This window comes from Colletotrichum chrysophilum (assembly GCF_026319265.1).
Source record: "Colletotrichum chrysophilum strain AFK26 chromosome Unknown scaffold_334, whole genome shotgun sequence".
Classification (NCBI taxonomy): domain Eukaryota; kingdom Fungi; phylum Ascomycota; class Sordariomycetes; order Glomerellales; family Glomerellaceae; genus Colletotrichum; species Colletotrichum chrysophilum.
In genome coordinates this window covers 1-20646 of record NW_026517621.1, presented here as the reverse complement: position 1 = coordinate 20646, position 20646 = coordinate 1, and the positions used below count along the sequence as shown (strand labels likewise).

Below are 20646 nucleotides of genomic sequence, written 5' to 3'. Positions count from 1 at the left end.
GCAGTACGCCGCCTAACCCGGCCTGCTTCACCGCTGTTAGGTGCCTACCCTTGTAAAGTCCTTTCTTCCTTCTTCAGCTTAGAATAGTCAATCGACGGCACCTCTACGCTGAACAAGCCTAGGGGCCAGCCCCTTACACATATCCATGGTCAGGGATCCGAGGAGAAAAGCGTACATACCGTTGTTTGATAGGTATGCGATTTTGGACATACAGCATTGCTAAATCCGCATTGAAGTTCTCATGAGGTACACGAGAACATGACACCAGAAACAAGCGTCAGTAGGAGGGCGAAGTGATCAATCTTTATCCGGTTTTGAATTCCGGTCGAGTATGGACAGCATTTATGAACATCTGAAGACGGTTTGTGGGCGGTTAAAGGGAGTACCAACATACTTACGGTTGAAACGATCTGTAAAAAGTATTCAAGGCCAGCAGTCACAACCATCAACCCTAAAGAAATCATTTTCACCACACAGGGACCAGAGATAACAAGCACAATATCTCCTCACACTTTGAAGATGAATTTCTCCCTCCTTGTCCTCGCCGTCGCAGCGTTCACCTCGTTTTCTGCCACACCGATGGCGGATGATGTCTCCGTCGCCATGCGGTCTGAAGATCATATCACCCTCTGGAAGCTCGTTCAACTTCTAGCGGCTGCTACTACTTGTGCGACCTCTAACAATTCTCTCGCATAGCATGCTTTACTGAGTCATGATGTTTTCAATGGCGCCTCGCTCGCCCACTCGCTACGTTTCCACCGTCTGCATGTGCGCGGGATCTCGCATCTACCGCGGCCTACACGGCTGCGACCCTCATTGGGGCTAGATCGGAACTGTTTACACCAGCAACCCTAGCTCCTGATGCCGCATTGCCAGTGATGATGCAGTTGAGAAGGATGGAGACGATGGTCCCGTCGAGAACATCGAGGCATTTCTCCTTGAGTAGTACGATGCCATGCACAGTACGTTATATGCTCAACTGGGAATTCAGGTCATGTTATTGTTCGATCTTTTGAGTTCACGTGCATAGTCAGTGGTAAGGCATACTTCATTCATTTTGTGGCCTCACATAGACATCATTTCAATCAGTTACCTTGATGGCTGAAGGTGATTCGCACCTCACATGTTCGCACCGACTTAAAAGACTACGGAAATGATGCCAAGTCGAATTGCAACTACAAATTGTGTCAAAGTCAGGATGTACTAGAGTAGTGATGTTTTAGCGTTTTGCACCCAGTTTTCTCTTCTACGGGTAACCGGCACGTCATACAGACGGCGTTCGGCACATTATGAACTTTCAAAGGCAACATCCGCAACTCAGTCCTAGCCCAAACTTTGAGCTCCACCACATAACCTTAACAACACGCGTTTGCGGGAGACGCGAGAGCCGCGCGCCAGCGCAGATATTCTGCTTGAAGTCTAATATTGACGTCACGTTTACTAGGTGGTCATGGGTGCACATTTTCGCGGTCTATAGGGTGGGTCAAAACAACACAACAGAATCAAAAGCACCCGTAACAGAAAAAGGGACACAACGAGTCGAGTCATCCAGATCATCTGAATGCGCCCTTATGATAATCCTTTCCTTGGCGAATAGTCTACCTGATTGCTTACTATCCACGAGCGACTTCAGGCCTCGCATAATCCAGTTCAAATCACGCTTTACAAATCATGGCCGCCAAACGCATGTCTTTGACGTATTGCCTGTGCAGAGAAACCAAATTGCTCCAGGTCTTCATACTCCGAGAGGGGTAGTCACGGGAGCCTGAGAAGAGGAAGGTTGCATTCCTCTTTAGACGCGTGAACATTCGCTGTATCTTCTTCTCATTTCAGGAAGGTGACGGACAGCTTCCATATGAAGTACAGGTCGCCTCATGATAACTAAATTGGATGAATGGGGTTACCTGCGTGCGGACTGCTCATCCTTGAATGATTCCGCAGTCGTCACAAAGCCGGGCGCAGCCCTCGAATAATTGGGGCCGTGGACTCCCAAAGGCTCGGAGAGCGGGAATGCGGGCAGCGAGCAGACGACCCCAGTCGCAACGGTCTAGGATGATCGGGATCTCACTCAACAACCATAACAAGGACCAGGAGAGGGCTTTGACAACAGAAATAGAGACGGCTTTGAAATCTTGCAACCCTGATAGGTGCCGAGTCGTCGGCAAAAGACTACAGTAGAGGCGATGGGCAAGACGGACTGCCCTAAAAAAAAAAAAAACTGGGAGATCTTGGCCAAGGCTTGTTCCTGTACCCATTCGTGAAGGCTCGCCGCTGCAGAAGGCGGGAAAACCGATGGCTATGATGCAACGCTCCGGGAAGGGTGTCTTGGCGATGCTGTCCCTGCATGAATTGGGCTGAAAATTTCACCAAATCACCAAAGTCCCTGGGACGCGTAGGACTGAAACACGTTGAATTGGACTGTAAAGTGATGGCCGGCTGACCACGACATGGACCGTACAGCAATCACAGGATGGATCTAATCTACGAATACAGAAAGAATAAAGAGAAAAGAAAAAAGCGCTCAAAGTCTCTCGGCACGGCAACACACCCGACGAGACGCACCCATCCCTCCGGATGTGATAACTTCGGCAAATGTTACCAACTGCCAGCCACGTAAAATTCCGCCGTGCTCTATGTGACTAGCGGGCGGTGACGCTGTGGAAAGAAAAGGAGCCTCGTTGGCCGGAAATAGAGCATTCTGCCCATAGCGACACGCGTCGGGTGACGACTCAGAGACCTCCCGCCCAAAGGCCTCGACTCCTCGGGGTGGGTGAGGCTAGTCCGTAGCAGCCAATGGCATTTCGCTGAATTGATTGGGCGCACCAAGACTGGCCCGGTCCTCGCCCCCGAAATTTAGGGATCCCCGGCCGGTCGGGTGTTTTCAACTTTATGTCGGGCATCCCGGACGTTCCCCGGCCGATTCATGTTTCCTACCTTAGGTTGCGGGAGCGCAGACACCAGACGAACTCTATTGCGCAGAGCAGGATCATAGCTCTCGAGTGTCACCGTTGTTTCTTTGCCTTTTCAGACGAATTCGCAGCATTAATCATGAAGTCGCAGTACGGTTTTCTTTGGGGCTAGTTACGAGCGCATGCGTTTACCCAGAGAGAAGACTTTTTGGTCGATCCAAATTTGCACAATCGCATCAGGCTGGCGCTTCAGATTTTTCTTTCCCTCCTCAAATCTCCATTCATGCTGCCAAAAAGTTCCTAGAACCGCGGTTGCGCACATTACCCGCCCCTTTCGAAAGCCCTCCCACAGACCGAGGGAACCTGGGCTGTAAGGGAGTAAACAGGCCCCTCTACCCCTCGATAGGGTGAATTGTCAGCAAAATTTGGTCCAATCTCATTGAAGCTGCGTAAACGCACAGCGGCGCCACCCGCGATGTGGGCACTGCCTCGTCATCGGGTGCCCCCTAACGAGAAGCTTTTGCCAACGTCGGTTTCCACAAGTCTTCGGGAAGTGGGAGGTCGACCAGGAGTTCGTCCCGCGGGCTGCTCCACCCCGGATCGACCCCGGGTTCCGCTTTAGAACCATCCTCTTTCCTTCCTTGTAATGCTTGAGTGCCTGTGGTCTGCTTGGCGTAGCACTCCGTATGCCGTTGAGGCTGAGTTAAGGACAACCGCTGTGGGGACGCATTGACTCGAAAATGCGCCCGGCGGAGAACAAAGTCGTGTAACTGAGGCTCAGGACCTGTGAACCCCTGTGAGTGCCACGACTGCCAATGGGTTGTGGATGACCTTTTGCGCCGCGCTGGTTGGACGGGATGTTCTGACGACGCGGTCCTACCGCCGTAGACATTGGACGGAAACGATCGAAAATAGCAAGTGTGGACTGGCGGAAAGGGTGGGATGACGAGGGCTCTCCCATGCTTTGGGTCCAGGTCCCAGGCTGGGGATCGGACGAAGGCGACGAGCCCCTCTCTAGTCCACATCACGTACGCGGCGTCGAGAGATAGAGGACGATGAAGATCGACGTTTGTATAAAGACCGGCGAGGAAGTCGATCATCTCGGACTTCTTTTCCTCACCAGCCGCAACCACCGCAGCAACATTCGCTTCAACAACAGCAAGAACACAAACACAATCGTTTTCGACATTCGCTCATTGTCTTGATACCAACAGTTCTTCCTGCCACACAATGGTCCGCATCACCGCCCTATCGGCCGCTGGCCTTGCCATCGCCGGCCTCGTTTCCGCCCACCCCGGCGAGAAGCACGACCACAACAAGATGAAGCGCGACATCGCCCTCCGTGACGGTGTTGCCAACATCGGCCAGCGCTCCCTCGCTTCTTGCTCCAACTCCGCCGGTGCCCAGAAGCGCCAGGCCCGCGCCGTTGAGCGCCGTGCCCAGAAGGTCAAGGAGATCCGCGCCAAGAAGGGCCTCACTTCCCGTAAGCCGCCCCGTCTGCTCCCAGTCTACCCGAGCTTGAAAGCTAACATCACCAAAAGCCTCCAAGAAGTACCGCCGCGACCTCGACCAGCTCAACGCCTGGGAGGCCATCAACCACAACATGACCGGCCAGTCCACCAACGGCATCTTCTCCTCCATCGAGGACGTCTTCAGCGCCAACACCTCCTGCGTCCTCTCCCCTGAGATCACCGGCGGCCCCTATTACGTCGTCGGCGAGTACATGCGCTCCAACGTCATCGAGTCCGAGTTCTGCGACGGTGTCCCCGTCTTCCTCGAGGTCCAGTACGTCGACGTCAACACCTGCGACCCCGTCCCCCAGGTCGCCGTCGACATCTGGAACTGCAACGCCACCGGTGTCTACTCCGGCGTCGAGTCCGGCCAGGCCGGCCTGAACACCACCTTCCTCCGTGGCATCCAGCTCTCCGACCACGACGGTGTCGTCCAGTTCGAGACCATCTTCCCCGGCCACTACGAGGGCCGTGCCGTCCACACCCACTTGCTGTCGCACACCAACGCGACCCTGATGCCCAACGGCACCATCTCCGTCTGGGATGCTCCCGTCGCCCACATCGGCCAGCTCTTCTGGCCCGAGTCTCTGCGCGAGACCATCGAGGAGCTCGCTCCCTACAACACCAACACCGTCGAGGTCACCACCAACGCCGAGGACATGTGGTCCGTCCTCCAGGCCGACGAGTCCTACGACCCCTTCCCCCAGTTCGTCTACCTCGGCGAGGATGTCTCTGACGGTCTCTTCGCCTGGATCCAGATTGGCATCAACGCCTCTGCCGACTACCAGACCGATGACTACTACGGCGTCGCTGCCTACCTCGGCGAGGACGGTGGCCACTCTACCGGCTACACTGTCGGCGGTGGCGGTGGTGGCGGCGGCAACGGCACCGGCAACGGTACCATGTCCGGCGCTCCCCCCTCCGGTACCGGTGCTCCCCCTTCTTAAAGTGTGATTTTTAGGGCGCGGGCCTGATGCACGGATCGGCTAGCCGTGTCAACTTTTCCTTTTTGTATGATATTAGACGCGGTGGAAGCGCACATTTCTTATCCTTCAATCACTTTTCCCGTTTCATTCTTAGTGATGTGTGCGCCCCTTTGATACCTGTGCTAGTATGCCCGGCACCGGGACCCATAATTGCCGGGTTGTGGGGTCCGCTATCCGAGTAAGGTAGACGCCGAAGCCGCGCGGCCGCTGGTTCTAGCGGGACTGTCCGGCGGTAGAATTTTGCCTAAAGCTGGATCTTGGGAGGTCTTTCTCATTTCAACTATCCGGTCCTGATTGGAAACTTGGGGGAAATGCAAAATTGAGCCGAAAAATGATTGTCACTCCTCGGCAGATAGTCCTGGTGGTAAAGATGAAGTCAAAACAGCCTATGCATGCAGAAGTGAGGTGATGCTTGAAAAAGGAACAATGATATCAACTTGAAAATCCGCGACGGGATCAATGCGCAACTCAGAAAAGGTCTCGGAAATCGGTTGCAATCGGGCGATCCAATTCCATTACATAATTGCGAGAGAGCGAAGTCACTACTTGCACACACACATTGTCTGCGTCGGAAGCCTCCCGATGTCACAGCATAATTTAAAGTAGAAAGAGAGTTGCAGTCTTGCAGAGCCGAGAGCCAAAGATGCGATGGATCCATCACAATTGACTTTCATCAGCGTCAACAGGAACCCCCCATTCGCTCGCTGCTCCAGAAATCAGGCCCATGACTTCACCCCGGTCATCAACACGTGCCACTGCCAAGACGGACGACTCCAAAAGTGGAAGCTCCATTTCGCTCGCCCAACAGCCGTCCACCAATTGTGTCTTCCGTTTCCTCCACGCGTTTCACCTCACTTTCTGGTGTCACCACCATTTTTCCCACTGACGCGCCCTTTTTCTCATTTTGGCGCTGCAGAACGAGTGCTTGAGACGAGACGAATTCGGTATCCGTCATGGTTTAGGCTTTATTGGCGTGCATGGTAGGAAGCTGAACCTGCCACTGTACCTGTCTACTGCTGCGATCCCGGAGCTGTGGCGTGGGGCGTTGCTACCGTGGGATACCTCCAGCCGCGGGCTGCTGCGCTGTGCGTGAGCATGAGGCGACATGATAAATGGACTGTTCCTCCTCTCCCTCTGGCGAGTGCTGTGCTCGCCGGTTCTCCCATGCCAAGTCGCGTTACTTCGACTTGACTCCATCGCCATGGCGCTCAAGTATCTTTCCGTGGCCACGGCCATTGTCGCCCTTGCGGCGCAGCCCTGGCTGACAACGGCCGTCGACCTTGAGCTCAACGTCACAGCTCTGACTGGTGGCGAGCTTGAGGCGGACTGGACCAATGTCTACTACTCCAAGTCTAACCCTCTGCTGCTCGGAAACGACGGCGGAGCGGCCACCGGCGGCGTCCATGCCTGGGATCTGAACAGCGAGTCGCCTCTGGCGGAGGTAAAGACTCTTGTGACCGGCCGAACGAAGCTCGTCACTACAGTCTACAACGTCACTGACAACAAGGACCTTGCGATCACGATAGCGATGCCTGACTCCGTCATCCGCGTGTTTGATGTGCCCTCGTTCACCGAGATTGAATCAGCCCAGACCACTCTCCTTGGCGATTGGTCCGCGCTGTGTTCGTGGCGAAGCAAGAGTCTGAACGACTACATCTTCCTGTTTGGAAAGGGCAAGGCCGTCGAGTATCTCGTGAGAAAGGGAAAGACTGACATTGAGCTCGTCGAGGTCAGCTTGCCAATGATTCCGATTTTCGCATCTCTTGCTAAGCCTCCCAGATCCGAAACATCACAATGCCCACCGAGTTCTCCGGCTGCGCGGTGTCCCATTCGCAGTCCAGGATGATCCTTTCCGCCGACGACGACAAGGACGTTTATGTGTTCGACCTTACTGAGTCGACCACCAACCCTGAAGTCACCAAGATTGGCGAAGCGGAAGAAGACGTCACCGGCGTCGCTGTCTACACGTCTTCTGCCTCTAACTCTACCAGCCAGGAATACCTCTTTGTCGCCCAGGAGAACGCAGTAGCCGTCTACGAGTACCCATTCAAACTCCTTGGAGCCATCAAGTTGACCGGTTTGGAGGACATTGAGGTCCAGGGCCTCAGCATTTACCAGGGCGCGACCTCCAAGTACCCCAGCGGTGCCCTCGCCTTCGCCATTGAGGCCGATGACGTCGCTGGATTTGGTCTGATGTCTCTGGATGGAGCCCTCACTGAGCTTGGAATCTCGGTAAATAAGGAGTACGACCCACGCACTCAGGTGGGATGCCGGACTCGCTCCAAGATTTGTGACGCGTGCTCCGGTAACGGCTACTGCGAGGAGAATGCCCTTGGCTGCGCGTGCTTTGCTGGATTCACTGGCGACAAGTGCGACGCCTTCCAATGCACAGACAACTGCTCTGGACGCGGCGAATGCGTTGGTCCTAACCAATGCAAATGCCAGGACGGCTGGGGCGGGCTTCATTGCTCTTTCCTCCTGGTGCAGCCCTCGTACGAAACAGACCAGAATGGTGCTGATGGAGATGACCCTGCCATCTGGATCTCTCCTGAGGGTGCTGACAAGTCTCGAATCATCACCACGACCAAGTCGACTCAGGGTGCGGGACTGGGTGTCTTTGACCTGACCGGCAAGCTTCTGCAAACAATTTACGCTGCCGAGCCCAATAATGTGGATATGATCTATAATTTTCAAGCCGGCAACCGCACTATTGACCTCGCGTTCGCTGCTTGCCGTGACGATGATACCCTTTGGTAAGTTATCCACTCATCCTTTATGATATGCCACCAACTGACATCCCCGTCAGTCTCTTCGAAATGACGTCGAACGGCACTCTCAAGAACATTGCCGGTGGCGTCCAGCCAGTCGTCGAAGACTACAAAGTCTACGGCTCATGCGTCTACCGCTCTCCCAAAACTGGAAAACAATACCTCTTCGTCAACGAGAAGTCCGCCCGCTACCTTCAGTATGAGCTGACCTCCACCCCCAACGGCACGCTGCAGACGGCCCTCGTCCGCGACTTCCAGGGCGGCTCGGGAGGCCAAGTCGAAGGCTGCGTCACAGACGAGGAGAACGGCTGGATCTTCCTCGGCGAAGAGCCTTCTGCCCTCTGGCGCTACGACGCCGAGCCTGACTCCACTGAGCCAGGACTGCGCATCGCCTACGTCGGCGACGGGCACACTTACGCCGACGTCGAGGGCGTCACACTCGTCTACGGTGTTACGAAAGACCAGGGCTATGTCCTGGTTTCCAACCAGGGCGTGAGTTCGTACAACGTCTACCGCCGCGCTGCCCCCCACGAATACGTCACAACTTTCACAATCACGAAATCTGCCGACGGACAGATTGATGCGGTTTCCAACACTGACGGCATCACTGCCGTCGGCACCCACCTGAACAAAGACTTCCCCCACGGCCTTGTCGTCGTGCATGACGACGCGAACCAGTTCCCCAACGGGAGCACGAGCACTGAAGCCAGCTTTAAGTTGGTCAATTTGGAGAAGATTTTGGGGGCCGAGGCGCTCAAGTCGCTCAACTTTTTGGATGATGTCGATGCCAATTGGGACCCGAGAAAGATATTTAAGCAATGAGACCATGACATAGCTGAGCGTTTTACATACTGGATCTAATGATAACTAGCCTCATCAAGGCCAGCAAAAGCAGCCAACATATTAGGAAGCTCGTTCACAACAATTCTATTGCCAAAAGTTTAGCGCGTCAAGGAACGATCGCTTCTGCCACTTTTCCTCGGGAGGATAGACGACGATCCGATCGAGATCAGCTCCTTTATAGTCGAAGCCGTTATAAAGCCCACCAACGGTAATCGTGTTTTTGCCCCTCTGCAGAGGAAGTAAGAGGGGGGTCGACAGAATGATGCCTTTGTGGGTATCCTTCTGATACAACGTGTGCACGGAGCTGTTATCCCCATTGACCACGACACTGCTGATGCGGCGGAGTTGCCATGTCCCATTAATGCGATCCGGTTGACCGAATGGCTGGTCACCGAAGCCCATGTCATCGATATCTGCATGCATTAGCAATGACTATCTTGTGGTTGCATGGCGGGCTTACTCTGGTGATAGAAAGATACCCATTGATCTCGGCCTTGTCCCTCGACTTCAAAGGTGATGGTGCTGTTGTTGCCGTATATACCAGTAGCTATGACATTGTGGCTACCAAAGGTCTGCGTGTCATCCGTCAGCGGAGCTCTCCGGAGTCTCTAGCATGCGGTTATGGCAGTCAACTCACAGCTTCCTGCAGATGCGCAGACCCGCTAGTTTTTGCGTATCTGGAGGTATACGTCTTTCCACGAACGGGTTTCCAAACACCAGTCTTTCTGCATTGGATCGTCAGCTAAGTTAAAAATCACGTCGCGACTCTCTTCAACTCACACATCAAGGTCATAGACATCATGCCATACAACCTTCAGACTTCCTGATTTCTCCTCGATTTCAATCGGAAGCCACACATTGCGGCTTTCCCAAAGCGACAGCATGTCCCATTGATCAGCCATGTACAAATACGTAGTCGCCTTGGACCCCTTGATTCTCCAGGAGAACCCAGATTGGGTGCTGAATGTCCGGGTGTACGCCGGTGCCACGAAGAATGGTTGAGACCAGGGTCCTTCGAGCTTGTCGGCGCGCATCGCCACCACATCTTGCTTCTTCGTCAGTTTTTTGAAGCCTCTCTGACCGAATTTGAAGTTTAGAGTACGTGATGGGGTTCACTCACTGTTGGGACGATACCCCGTCTTGTGACTCATCAGTGCAAAGTAACTCTTCTCAGTTTGCAGAATCGTCGGCGCCTCAAAGTCATACTTGTCAAACCGAAAGGTGACTTCTTCGACATCTGTTAGGTTTCTGTTGAACTTGCTAACATACACATCACGTCCTTCGGGGCGGTCGCCGTTCGAATAAAGAGCATACGACTCTCCCGTCTTGTAGTCCGTGAACGCCCCAAAGTCTTGCGACCAGTTGCCCAGGGGCGAGATCGCTTTCTGGAAGGTGTAGGGACCGGCGATACTATCGGAGGTAGCGAGCCCTTGAAGCAGTAGGCTGTACTTGGAGTCGTCGACGTGCCACCACATCTGCAAGTGTCAGCTTGTCCAGGGGGACTGCTAAGCTGGATTTTGTCCCTCGAGGGCCGTGTTTTCTCTTACATGATACTGGCCAGTCTCTTTGCTGTATATGACCTTTGGACGCTGGATACGATTGTGAGAGGAGACGTAGGGATGGTCCTCAACCGGCGCTAGGTCAAATATCAGCACAAGAATTGGCGTCCGATAAGAAGTTGGGCCATAACTACCAAGCGCGAGGCCATGTGAAGTCCAGGTCGCCAAGTCGTCCGAGCTGTACACGGAAACACCGCCACCCTCGACTTGTCCCTCAACTTTGTACTCTCCAAACCAGTAGAACCTGCCAGTCGCTTGGTCAACGGCAAGTCCACCAGCGTGAGCGTTGAAGATGTTTCCATCGGTGTCATGGCATCGAGCTCCCGGAACGATCCACTTCGCTGTCACCGCTGTGGCGAGCCAGAGGATGTGGAAGAGACGTCGGGGGTACATAGTGAAGGTTCTTGGAGTGGCAGGATAGTGTGATGATAATTGAGGCTTAGTCAGAAGGGGTAATTGCTAGTGCCAACAGCCGCTTGATGCCTCAAAGCCCCATCGAATGAATCATGTGCAATCTCGTGAGAAACGTATTTTATTTCATGATTTGCCTATTCATCTAACATCAGTGATGGGTTTCCTAACCCATTTTTGGCCCCTCTCGGTATTCAACCTCGATCTTCCACCGAATTTCGGAGCAAAGGAAGGAGTTGTCTTACGCCAAGCAGCCCAGCCATCACGATACTCCTACGAGCCATCATTGGGCTTGGACATCTCGGTTTTGGGTTGGCTGGTTGGTCTTCTTGGCAATCCTCAATATTTGTGGTGGCGCTAGCCTTTGCGGAAAGGCTTACATGCGCCAAGACAAGATGCTATCTCCAGAACTTGCCTAAACATGCTTATGATAGAAACTTCTAACCCCTGCTCCCCCGCACAACCCCACGACTGTACCTACAGTTCCTTCCGTGGGGGTGAGATCCCGCGGAGAAGCTTGTTAAATCCTGGCTGAGAGAAAACAAGACTCGGTGCAAAGCTGGACGAGTGAGACTGCTTTTGGTGCATGATCGACGTTTTTGATCAAATCTCCGATGCGTCGTCTAGACCGGATACTCAGGATAAAATTGTTCCGCGAACCATTTCACATCTTTCAACGGATTAATGTCCGCCAACTTCCACTTTTCTCTACAGAATGATGATATTTTCCGTATTCTGGTGGCACAAAACCAAGCATTTCCGTATTCTACTCGGGATCATGCCCTACTGGAGGCTCCAGATACCTTGCCATACTACTTGGCTAGGCCATTCAAGTTGATCAAAGCTAGCTGTTTGAAGTGGGCGAGAAATCTAAAGATTCGGACGTGCGTTATTTTCATCCGTTTGGCCGAATCGCTCCTTGCTATCCCGATGACGTTGTTTTGTAGCTGTTCTTGACTTTATGACCGCTAGTCAAGTTCACCTATGAAGACTCAGCATTGCTTCTTGCTATATCGCGTTACGTGATTCGTGGATCTTGCTTTATGCATATGGCGTACTGAAGCTTTGAATGTATGCATTTTGGCATGCGGGTGAAAAGGGAATCATTGTTTTGGTATTGGTGAAAGTGCATGACCCCGAAGCAAGATACTGATAATTGAGGCCTCCGGACATGACGCATTTTGACAAAATGCAGGATATCTATAAGTCGACGCCAATGTTCGCAGATTAACCAGAAGTTACCACGCTGACTCAATCAACTCGTCTCATATCTCATCATGCTCTTTCATCAACTTATTGCGGTCGCGGCGGTTGCATCTGGTTTGGCCAGTGCACTTACGGACCTGGGTCCAGTCAAAGGTCTCAACCGACGACTGGCAAAGTCTACACAATGTGTGGTACCTGCCAACGGTAACGGATCCGATGACACACCCGCCATCCTGGCCGCATTCGACAAGTGCAAGACTGACGGACACATTGTCTTCGAGAACGTCACGTACCACATTGGCCAGGTCATGAAGACTACTGATCTCAACAACGTCAAGATCGATATTAAAGGGACCCTCTTGGTAAGTGATGTGCTATCCGCGTCGTGTTCTATCATCTGTGTATCTTATGTGTTTGACTAGGGATTCAGTGGAGCAAGAACACGACTTATTGGCTGGAGAATTCTCTCCCCATTGGCTACCAAAACCAGACGACCGCCTGGGTTCTCGGTGGAAAGCATCTCGACGTCAACGGCTTTGGCTATGGCACATTCGATGGTAACGGCCAGACTTGGTATGACTTGGTCAAGGGAGAATCGAACTATCCTAGTGAGTAATCCTCGGTGAGATGTTGCCTGTAACGCAGTCATCTGACCGTAAGTAGACAGGCCTCATGCTCTATTGCTTGAAGGAGCAGAAGATTCCGTCTTCGAGGGTCTTCGATTTGTCCAAGCTCAAATGTGGTACGTTGCAAACATACCTCGTCCGCTAAGTTTGTTCTTCCATCCATCAGTAATACAATTCTGAGCAATCCCTCGGTGTAGGACAGTCACAATCACGCGGTCCGAACGCGTTCTCCTTCAAGATATTTACGTCAACAACACAAGTTCCAACAGAAACCCAGCTCGTAATACCGACGGCGCTAACACCATGTTCTCGGACAACATCCACTTTCGTCGCTGGACAGTTAAGAATGGCGATGACTGCATTGCCACCAAGGCCAACTCGACAAACATTCTGATTGAAGACGTCGAATTCCACGATGGCCAGGGCGTGGCAATCGGCAGCATTGGGCAGTATGCAGGCCAGTTTGAGACCATCGAGAATGTCACGGTGAGGAACGTCTTGGCCCATGGATCTCGTTACGCTGGTCGCATCAAGACTTGGACTGGTGAGCAGCTTGGATATCCACCAAATGGCGGGGGTGCTGGTTTAGGATGTAAGTCATGCCTTCAGACCATAGCGGGTTGGGATTGTGCTGACTTCACCCCAGATGCTAAGAATCTCAGTAAGTCGAAGCATAACAAGGTCATCGGCTATCCGCCGCCATGATTCAACTTCACGAAGGTTGCGGCCAAGAACCAAGCTAATCATCACGAATTTAGGCTGGGATAATGTAACCATCTACGACGCGGAACAGGCTCCCATCTACGTGATGCAATGCATCACCTACAACGGGCAACAGGGAAATTGCAGCTCGTCTTTATTTGATATCTCCAACATCAGCTTCACCAACTTCCATGGTACACTCCAAGGAAGCCGCGTCGCCTACCTTCAATGCAGTCGGGCCCATGGTGGATGTGACGATGTTCGAATCGAGAACATGAACTTCACCAACATCAGTGTGGACCCACCGACTCCCGCGACAGGATATAGGTGCAGCAACATCAACGATCCGGAAGGGTTTGTGTGCTAAGCTCTAGTGTGGCAGAAATGCCTATGCGCCTGCAAATGCAATGGAAAGGGTAGCCATGAAGAGGTTTCTCAATTGGTCTAGCGTCAACGTCTACCTGTATATAAAGCAGGAATAGTGCCACTAGTCTTGCTGTGGCTCGCTCTCAGCGTCGACATCAACCCAACCTAGATTGATGTCAATCTCATCTCCATCCACGCTCTCTTTTCCGCTTCTCTTGAGCTCCTCCCACATGGCCTGTTGAAGGTGCTTTTCGAATCTGAGTTCGCCGAGGACAGACAAGTCTAACAGCCGCCCGCATGAAATCATGGCCATGAAACCTTTCTTCGCCTGTGCGGCTACGGTCGGGTCATGATGGCGGCTAATCTCTTGGAATCGGCGTCGCCAGTAGAGCCATCTCGACTGAGAAAATCTGACCTCGTGGATGTCTGCTTTCTGGGCCATGACGCCCGTTGTTGCTGGGCCATCCTCTGGAGAACGCGTCACTTGTAATCTCATCAATGCTAAGGAGAACAGCTTGAAGGCACAGTTTTGCACCAAAATGACCGCAGAAGGAAGATAGACCAATCCATCTGTACCTTCTTCAGTCTCGAGAGCGTTCCGCATAACCCATGTGGCAGTTCGCTCAATATCGTCGCTTACTCCAATCGCAAAGCACTTGGCCGAAAACATCGCCAAGTTGCACATTTTGGTAACATCTTTCTGCGTCGAGAGCTGTTCCCAAGATGATTGCAATTCCCCAGCAAAGCCATATCCCTCCCAAGATCCATCAGCAACCCCATTTGGATGAAGTTGTCTGTAAAGAGAGTCGTACTCTTTGGTCCATAGCAGCAGGGAGACAAGGCTATCCTGGAATGAGTCTTCCTGTTGAAGATTCTGAGCAGTAATGCAGAACATATGCCATAGGAGGTTCAGTCCTTCTTGGTATTCGGGAGATTGGCGCGCGGCATCCTTGATGAACTTGAGGGCAAAGCTCTGGATGGAGACCAGCTGGTCAATTTTGTCCGTTTCTGTTGCCAGATTCTGTGCATCTGCCTCGAAGGACTGGGTGACTTTATGCCTGAAGTCGGCAGCACGAGCCTTTTCGGATGGGGAAGTCGAAGTCGACATGGTCGCACACTACTGACCGACTAATGTCGAAGTATGAGCTGAATGACGGCTCCGAAGAATTGAAGAGTTTTGAGTGAGTTGTAGATTCATCACAGAAGCAAGTCAGGCTTTTTATAGGGCTTACTCATGGCAGAGCCTCAGGAAGTTCAAGCGATGGTGGGACGTAAGCCGACTGCACTATGAGTGGCCATCGGTCACCTGATCTAGGCAGCTACTCCAGGCAGCTATTCGGGGTACGTACCCGACATCGAAGAGATGTTCAAGTATACGGTGGATTGGTTTTCCATGTTTGATTGTGGCTTTCTTTAATTATCGTCATTGGGTTCGGGCTTCTCAAAAGCAACTGAGGGCATCATGGGGTCCATCCAGGGGAATGACGCGCGGAAGCGTGGTTGTTCTAGCCAATCAGCAACGAAAACCGCATCCACTAAATTCCATTTTAGGCAGCGCATGCATGCATACTGTCATCCTCTAGCAGCCTCTGAGGCAGGGCAACATGCTGAACTCATTGTAGCGGGCTCATGGAGGCGTTGTAATTCATACAGGTGATGAAGCTTCGTCATCGCTCCCTGGTTCATGGGGAAAAAATGTCATCCACTTTATTCGTGGCGTTTCATGGCCAGTTGAGCTGACGGTAGGCTAGTTTGCAGGAATTAGTGTTTACTCTGTGAAGTTTTGATGTATGTAACCTAGTCTATATGTACATCGAAAGGGATTCTATCCATTTATCGCTCCCATGTTCCAACCCTTGGGTATGTCTATGTGATGAAAGCAGAGATCTATAAAACTTGAACTAAACGAGAAACCTTGTCATGAGACCAAAGCAGACCTGATCCTCTAGGCGGAAGCCTTGATGATGTCCGAGGCCTTCTCGGCAATGGCGTAGAGAGTGGACACAAGGTGGCCGCAAACCTGGAAAGGCAGGACACCGGCATCGACAACGCGGACGTTGCTGGTGCCGTAGACCTTGAGGTTGGCATCGACAACACCGCCCAGCTCCTTGGACATCATGGCGGTGGTGCCGACGGGGTGGAAGTTGGAGCGGTCTGTGTTTATGATGGTTAGCACACATATTCAAGTGTTCAGCTAGTTTGGCAAACTTACAGTTCTCAAGGATCCACTTGGACCAAACATCGTCAGAGGCGTCCTCGGCAATGGTGGCCAAACCAGGCTTAGTCTCGCTAGCGAAGTACTGGCTCAGGGGAGCAGTCTTGTACAGCTGGCGGATGAACTTGGCAGTACCAATCTGCTCGGTCATGTCCCAGTCCATCATGAAGTAGTTGGGGTTGATCTTTGCAGCAGAGGAGTTGGCGCCGGTGACGTGGATGTTGCCGCGAGCGAAGGGAAGGAGAGCCCAGTACTCGGTGGAGAAGGAAGAACCAGCAGGGGTGATGAGGATCTCAGCGAGGGGGACCTTGTCGGTGAAGATGAGGTCGTACTGGATGTCGAAGAACTTGTCGAGCTGCTCCTTGGTGACGACGCCGTTGGTGTACTCGGAGACCTGGGCGGCCCACTGGGAGAGCTGGGTCTTGATGTTGGCGGCGAGAGAAGCGGTCTGGTTCGCGAAGACGTCGTCGACGTTGGGGTAGGCAACGAAGGTGGTGACACCGGTGAAGTTCTTGGAGCTGGTCTGGGCGAGGCCGTTGTTCATCTGGTCCTGGAGGTTCTCACCGACGGTGGGGAGGTTGACCTTAGTCTGGATGCCGGCGGCCTTCAGGATCTCTTGGTTTCCAACGCCAGACTGCTCCAGGAGGAGAGGAGATCTGAGAGAACCAGCAGAGAGAATGACCTCCTTGTTGGCATAGACGGTGTGGGTAGCACCGGTCTTGTCCTTGACGAGAACTCCGGAGGCGGTGGCCTCAGCTCCCTCAGCCCAGACGAGCTTCTGAGCCTCGGTGTTCAAGAAGACGCGGAAGTTGGTGCGGTTCTGGTAGGGGAAGTAGTAGGCGCGGGCAGCATCGTCGCGAACCTGGAGAGCAGTGTCAAGGGTGGCGGGGTAGATGTTCCAGCCGACCATGTCTCCACCAGCAATGTCCTTCAGGGCAGGGACGCCAACGGCATTGTAGGTCTGGTTCAAGACGTCGACGAAGGACTTCTCGACACCGCCGGACTTCCAGCCGACCTTGAGAGGACCAGAGGTACCGTGCTGCTCAGGGATGTAGGTGACGCCATCGTCAACCTGCACGGTGGTGGGGGGCTGGAGAGTCTCGGACTTCTTGTAGTACTTGAGAAGGTTGTTCCAGTTCCAGCCGTCGTTGCCAAGACGCTCCCAGATGTCGATCTGAACGTCCTGAGCACGGGTGTAAGCCATGCCGTTGATGGTGCTGGTACCGCCGAGAGCCTTGCCGGCACGGAGGGTCTGAGTCTTGTTGCCGCCATACTTCTGAGCAGTAGTCTGGTAGGCGTAGTCGATATCGGTGCCGAAGGCCAATCCGTAGCCAGAGGGGCTGGTAACGTTGACGTTGTCGTAGACAGAGTCACCGGCCTCAATGACAGCGACGGTAACATTCTTCAACTCGGAAAGACGGTTGGCAACGACCAGACCGCTGGTACCACCACCGATAATGACATAGTCAAAGCGCTGCGAAGACGCAGCGGGATAGGCGAGCGCGGTGGCCGCAAGAAGCGGTAGGGAGACAATGGAGCGCAGCATGTTGAAAGTTGAAGTCGGATGCGGTGCGATGCTGAGATGAGAATAGAATCAACACGTGGTGACGATCCCTTGAGTTTATATCTAGCTCCCGCCTGGCTCAACGGCTGGCCTGCTGGGTCCCATGTCCACCGCGCGGTAGAATCAACTTATGTCATGCTTAGAAAGTCTTCCAAATTTCCATCCAGGTTGCTGTAGCTGAGTTGATCCGCTCTCTCCACCGACTGGTGGGCATTTTCTGGATCTCGGCGCTCGCGCGTAAATCCGCAGAGCTGTCTAAGTCCAGACTCCCGGAACCAGCCAAACCTCAAGTATGGTCTTGGAAGATAAACAAGGGGGCCGCTACGCGAACTCCGAGTGACGTATGATGTTCTGTAAAGGTATGACGAAATATCCCTATTTTTTCTTCTTTTTTTGTGCTGATGCGACTCTGGAATGGCGAAAACGAGCCTCTTACGAGTCAGTGTCTTTTTTTCTTCTTCTTGAACATTCGCCCACATAACGGCAGCGGCGAGAAACAAGAATTTGGGATCCACTGTTGTTTTTCCTTACAAGTGGGTCTTTGAAATGCTTAGCAAAAGATTGCCGACATGATCAGGGCAACCCAACTCCACAGCGCCATGCTCGGCATCTTCGGACGGTCACTAATGCATTATTCAGACCAGATACGCGGATGGTGCCTTATCATATTGTCTCACTTATACACGTGGGAAGCACTTCTGGTTTGCAGGGACGTTCAGGAGACAACATTGGAGTTCGTCTGAATACGAGTCGGCTCCCCTGGCTGTCCTTTTTACGGCGGGCGCTGAGATACCGCTCACGACCATAAATTTCCATATCAGGAAGGAAGTTATCGTCCAAGCCCTGCTGCATCTTGGGAAATCCAAGTCAATATCTAGTAGTACTGGCTACTCGAGTAGCTGATATTCGCCAATTTGTCTATTTCGCTGGGCTCTACGAATTACCCTGGATGTAAAGACTACTGCGACTGTTATTCCGACTGCCTCATTGCAATAAGTGGACAAGTAGCCTAGAGGAATGCTACCGAAGAAAAACAATGCCTACGTTCCCACGGCTACAAACCACTAGAGTATACTAGGCGAAAGCATCCGAGTTGGTTTCGACTTTATCTCGGAACCTGGCGGCATCGGAGGGGAACGGCTACCTAGGACTATCCCCGAAACGCCCTTCAACTTGGCTGATACAATGGGATGAACATTCCAGCCAACAGTTCAGTTCAACATCCATGCAAGAGGTTCAAATACCTTGTCCCCGGTCGTGCAAACGCTCTCGCGCGCGGTTGTCAGCTTCCGCCGCGATAGCGCCGGAAGGGCCACCGGGACGGCGGTGGGGCTATCGGCCCGGCTGAGGGATTTCAGGGATCTCGTAGAATTCTGCACAGGGCCGAGACCAATGCTAGGCACCGTTCTCTCGTTGCATGCGGCTTTAACGTTGAATCCTTAACTTTTGGCGAACCCCATCTGAGCACATAGTCAATCTCACTGCAACATGGAGCGGCAGACACCAACGACGCGGTAAAGATCATCTCGCATGCTGGATCTTATTGAGCGTGGTATTCCTCGGAGACCGAGCTTATACATGCCATTTTGCGAAGAGCCTCGTTGACTTGATGTTCTGAACGTTCCGACTTGTGATAAATGTCGCCATGGGGGCCTCCGAATGCGTGCGGCGATCCGTAGGTTGTCATTTGTTTTTGCAGGGGGGCTGAGTATTGCGCCCCTAGAGGCTAGGTCCCGGTCGATCGGCTGGGCAAGTTCCTAGCGTCTCCACAATATAAATGAAGGAAGTTTTCAATCCAGGGACGGAACCTGAAAATGGACAGGCTGTGTTCTCGGGTCCAGACAGGTCAGATACTCAATGGGGGCATACCTATCGCATCTAACCAGATCAAATGACGTAGCTTGTTCGACCTCCCTCGGCTGATGGGATTAACGGTGCGTACTGGCAATTGCGAACGTTGTGTTCGCGATTTCGATTATCTTCACTGCTAACTGATTTCAACCAAAACAGCACAGTAGCATTCGTGAGGAATCACCGCTTGCAATCGCGAGTTTTCCGATGAACGTCTATTGCGGTTTCACGCACTTCAGAGCTACAAGGTTATGCAGTTGTTTCTTCTGCAAGTCTGTGCGTGCGGTCTCGATACTTCACGCTAGATCCATGTACCTTCAATAGCTGACAAGCCAGATATATCTATCTCAATCCAAAGTTCATCCTGCAATTCGCGTTCAACTGGTTGGGCTTTAGAAGGTTTCGGAAGCTCACTTACATAACAATACTCTATTGTCGCCCCGTTGGCTTTCTCGAGAGCCTGGTAGACCTGAATCTGTGTCAAAATCTGCTGTATACATGGACTGTGTTGCTGATACTTCGAGCGTCGGTAATGATTTTTAACGACACATCGACCAATATCACGAATGTCAGCCAGTGCTATGGGCATATTCCCATTAGCATCCATAACGGTTCTAGTAAAGTCCGAAGGTCACAGTCGACTCAGCCAGACGGAAGGCACGGAAATACAATCTGTTTCCACCATCCAGTATCGATGTACGCATACGGTAGGCAAATCTTGAACATGTGGTCAATCACGTCTACTTTCTATTTCCAGTCGACGACGCATCCAAGAAGCCTACTAGTTGTAGTCTAGATTACCTGTCCACGCAGGTCAGCCACGCCCCCGGACGGAATCACAACCATCAAAGGCTCAAAGCTGACCAGACAATGTGTTTCACACCAGTTACTTTAGCTGCATTCGCAACTGAAGTTTGATCTGAAAGACTGCGAAATGCTGAGGCAGAGACAACAAGATATCCCCGCAAGGGATATTACGATAGCAAGCTCAGCGCTGCCGTTAAAGCCAATAAATTAAATAACGCCAAGATTTGACTGATTTGATTGCCCCTACGCCAGTATTGGTTGATTTGCCCTGTTGGCCAATATAACAAAGCAAATCCATAGAACACGTGACTCAAAGCCGCCA

General features: G+C 52.5%; 7 protein-coding genes across 7 annotated transcripts; 3 read left to right on the top strand and 4 right to left on the bottom strand.

The window, feature by feature from the left end:
• Positions 1 to 4139: 4139 nt before the first annotated feature.
• On the top strand, positions 4140 to 5367 carry COL26b_014316 (uncharacterized protein; the record flags this gene model as incomplete). The annotated part of the gene is made up of 2 exons (XM_053186891.1): positions 4140 to 4392; positions 4451 to 5367. 2 exons carry the CDS (start codon positions 4140 to 4142, stop codon positions 5365 to 5367), a joined length of 1170 nt encoding a protein of 389 aa, XP_053029170.1.
• A 1240-nt stretch (positions 5368 to 6607) lies between these two features.
• Positions 6608 to 8996, top strand: COL26b_014315 (uncharacterized protein; the record flags this gene model as incomplete). The annotated part of the gene is made up of 3 exons (XM_053186890.1): positions 6608 to 7135; positions 7186 to 8159; positions 8213 to 8996. The coding sequence occupies 3 exons, from the start codon at positions 6608 to 6610 to the stop codon at positions 8994 to 8996; spliced, it is 2286 nt and encodes a 761-aa protein (XP_053029169.1).
• Positions 8997 to 9101: 105 nt separating this feature from the next.
• On the bottom strand, positions 9102 to 9816 carry COL26b_014314 (uncharacterized protein; the record flags this gene model as incomplete). The annotated part of the gene is made up of 3 exons (XM_053186889.1): positions 9102 to 9430; positions 9478 to 9564; positions 9798 to 9816. 3 exons carry the CDS (start codon positions 9814 to 9816, stop codon positions 9102 to 9104), a joined length of 435 nt encoding a protein of 144 aa, XP_053029168.1.
• A 313-nt stretch (positions 9817 to 10129) lies between these two features.
• Positions 10130 to 10969, bottom strand: COL26b_014313 (uncharacterized protein; the record flags this gene model as incomplete). Its single annotated transcript, XM_053186888.1, has 3 exons — positions 10130 to 10492; positions 10565 to 10653; positions 10711 to 10969. The coding sequence occupies 3 exons, from the start codon at positions 10967 to 10969 to the stop codon at positions 10130 to 10132; spliced, it is 711 nt and encodes a 236-aa protein (XP_053029167.1).
• A 1295-nt stretch (positions 10970 to 12264) lies between these two features.
• COL26b_014312 (uncharacterized protein) lies at positions 12265 to 13524 on the top strand (the record flags this gene model as incomplete). Its single annotated transcript, XM_053186887.1, has 5 exons — positions 12265 to 12555; positions 12624 to 12801; positions 12861 to 12935; positions 13022 to 13411; positions 13466 to 13524. 5 exons carry the CDS (start codon positions 12265 to 12267, stop codon positions 13522 to 13524), a joined length of 993 nt encoding a protein of 330 aa, XP_053029166.1.
• Positions 13525 to 14008: 484 nt separating this feature from the next.
• COL26b_014311 (uncharacterized protein) lies at positions 14009 to 14995 on the bottom strand (the record flags this gene model as incomplete). The annotated part of the gene is made up of 1 exon (XM_053186886.1): positions 14009 to 14995. One exon carries the CDS (start codon positions 14993 to 14995, stop codon positions 14009 to 14011), a length of 987 nt encoding a protein of 328 aa, XP_053029165.1.
• An 837-nt stretch (positions 14996 to 15832) lies between these two features.
• COL26b_014310 (uncharacterized protein) lies at positions 15833 to 17648 on the bottom strand (the record flags this gene model as incomplete). Its single annotated transcript, XM_053186885.1, has 2 exons — positions 15833 to 16041; positions 16100 to 17648. The coding sequence occupies 2 exons, from the start codon at positions 17646 to 17648 to the stop codon at positions 15833 to 15835; spliced, it is 1758 nt and encodes a 585-aa protein (XP_053029164.1).
• Between the last annotated feature and the right edge of the window lie 2998 nt (positions 17649 to 20646).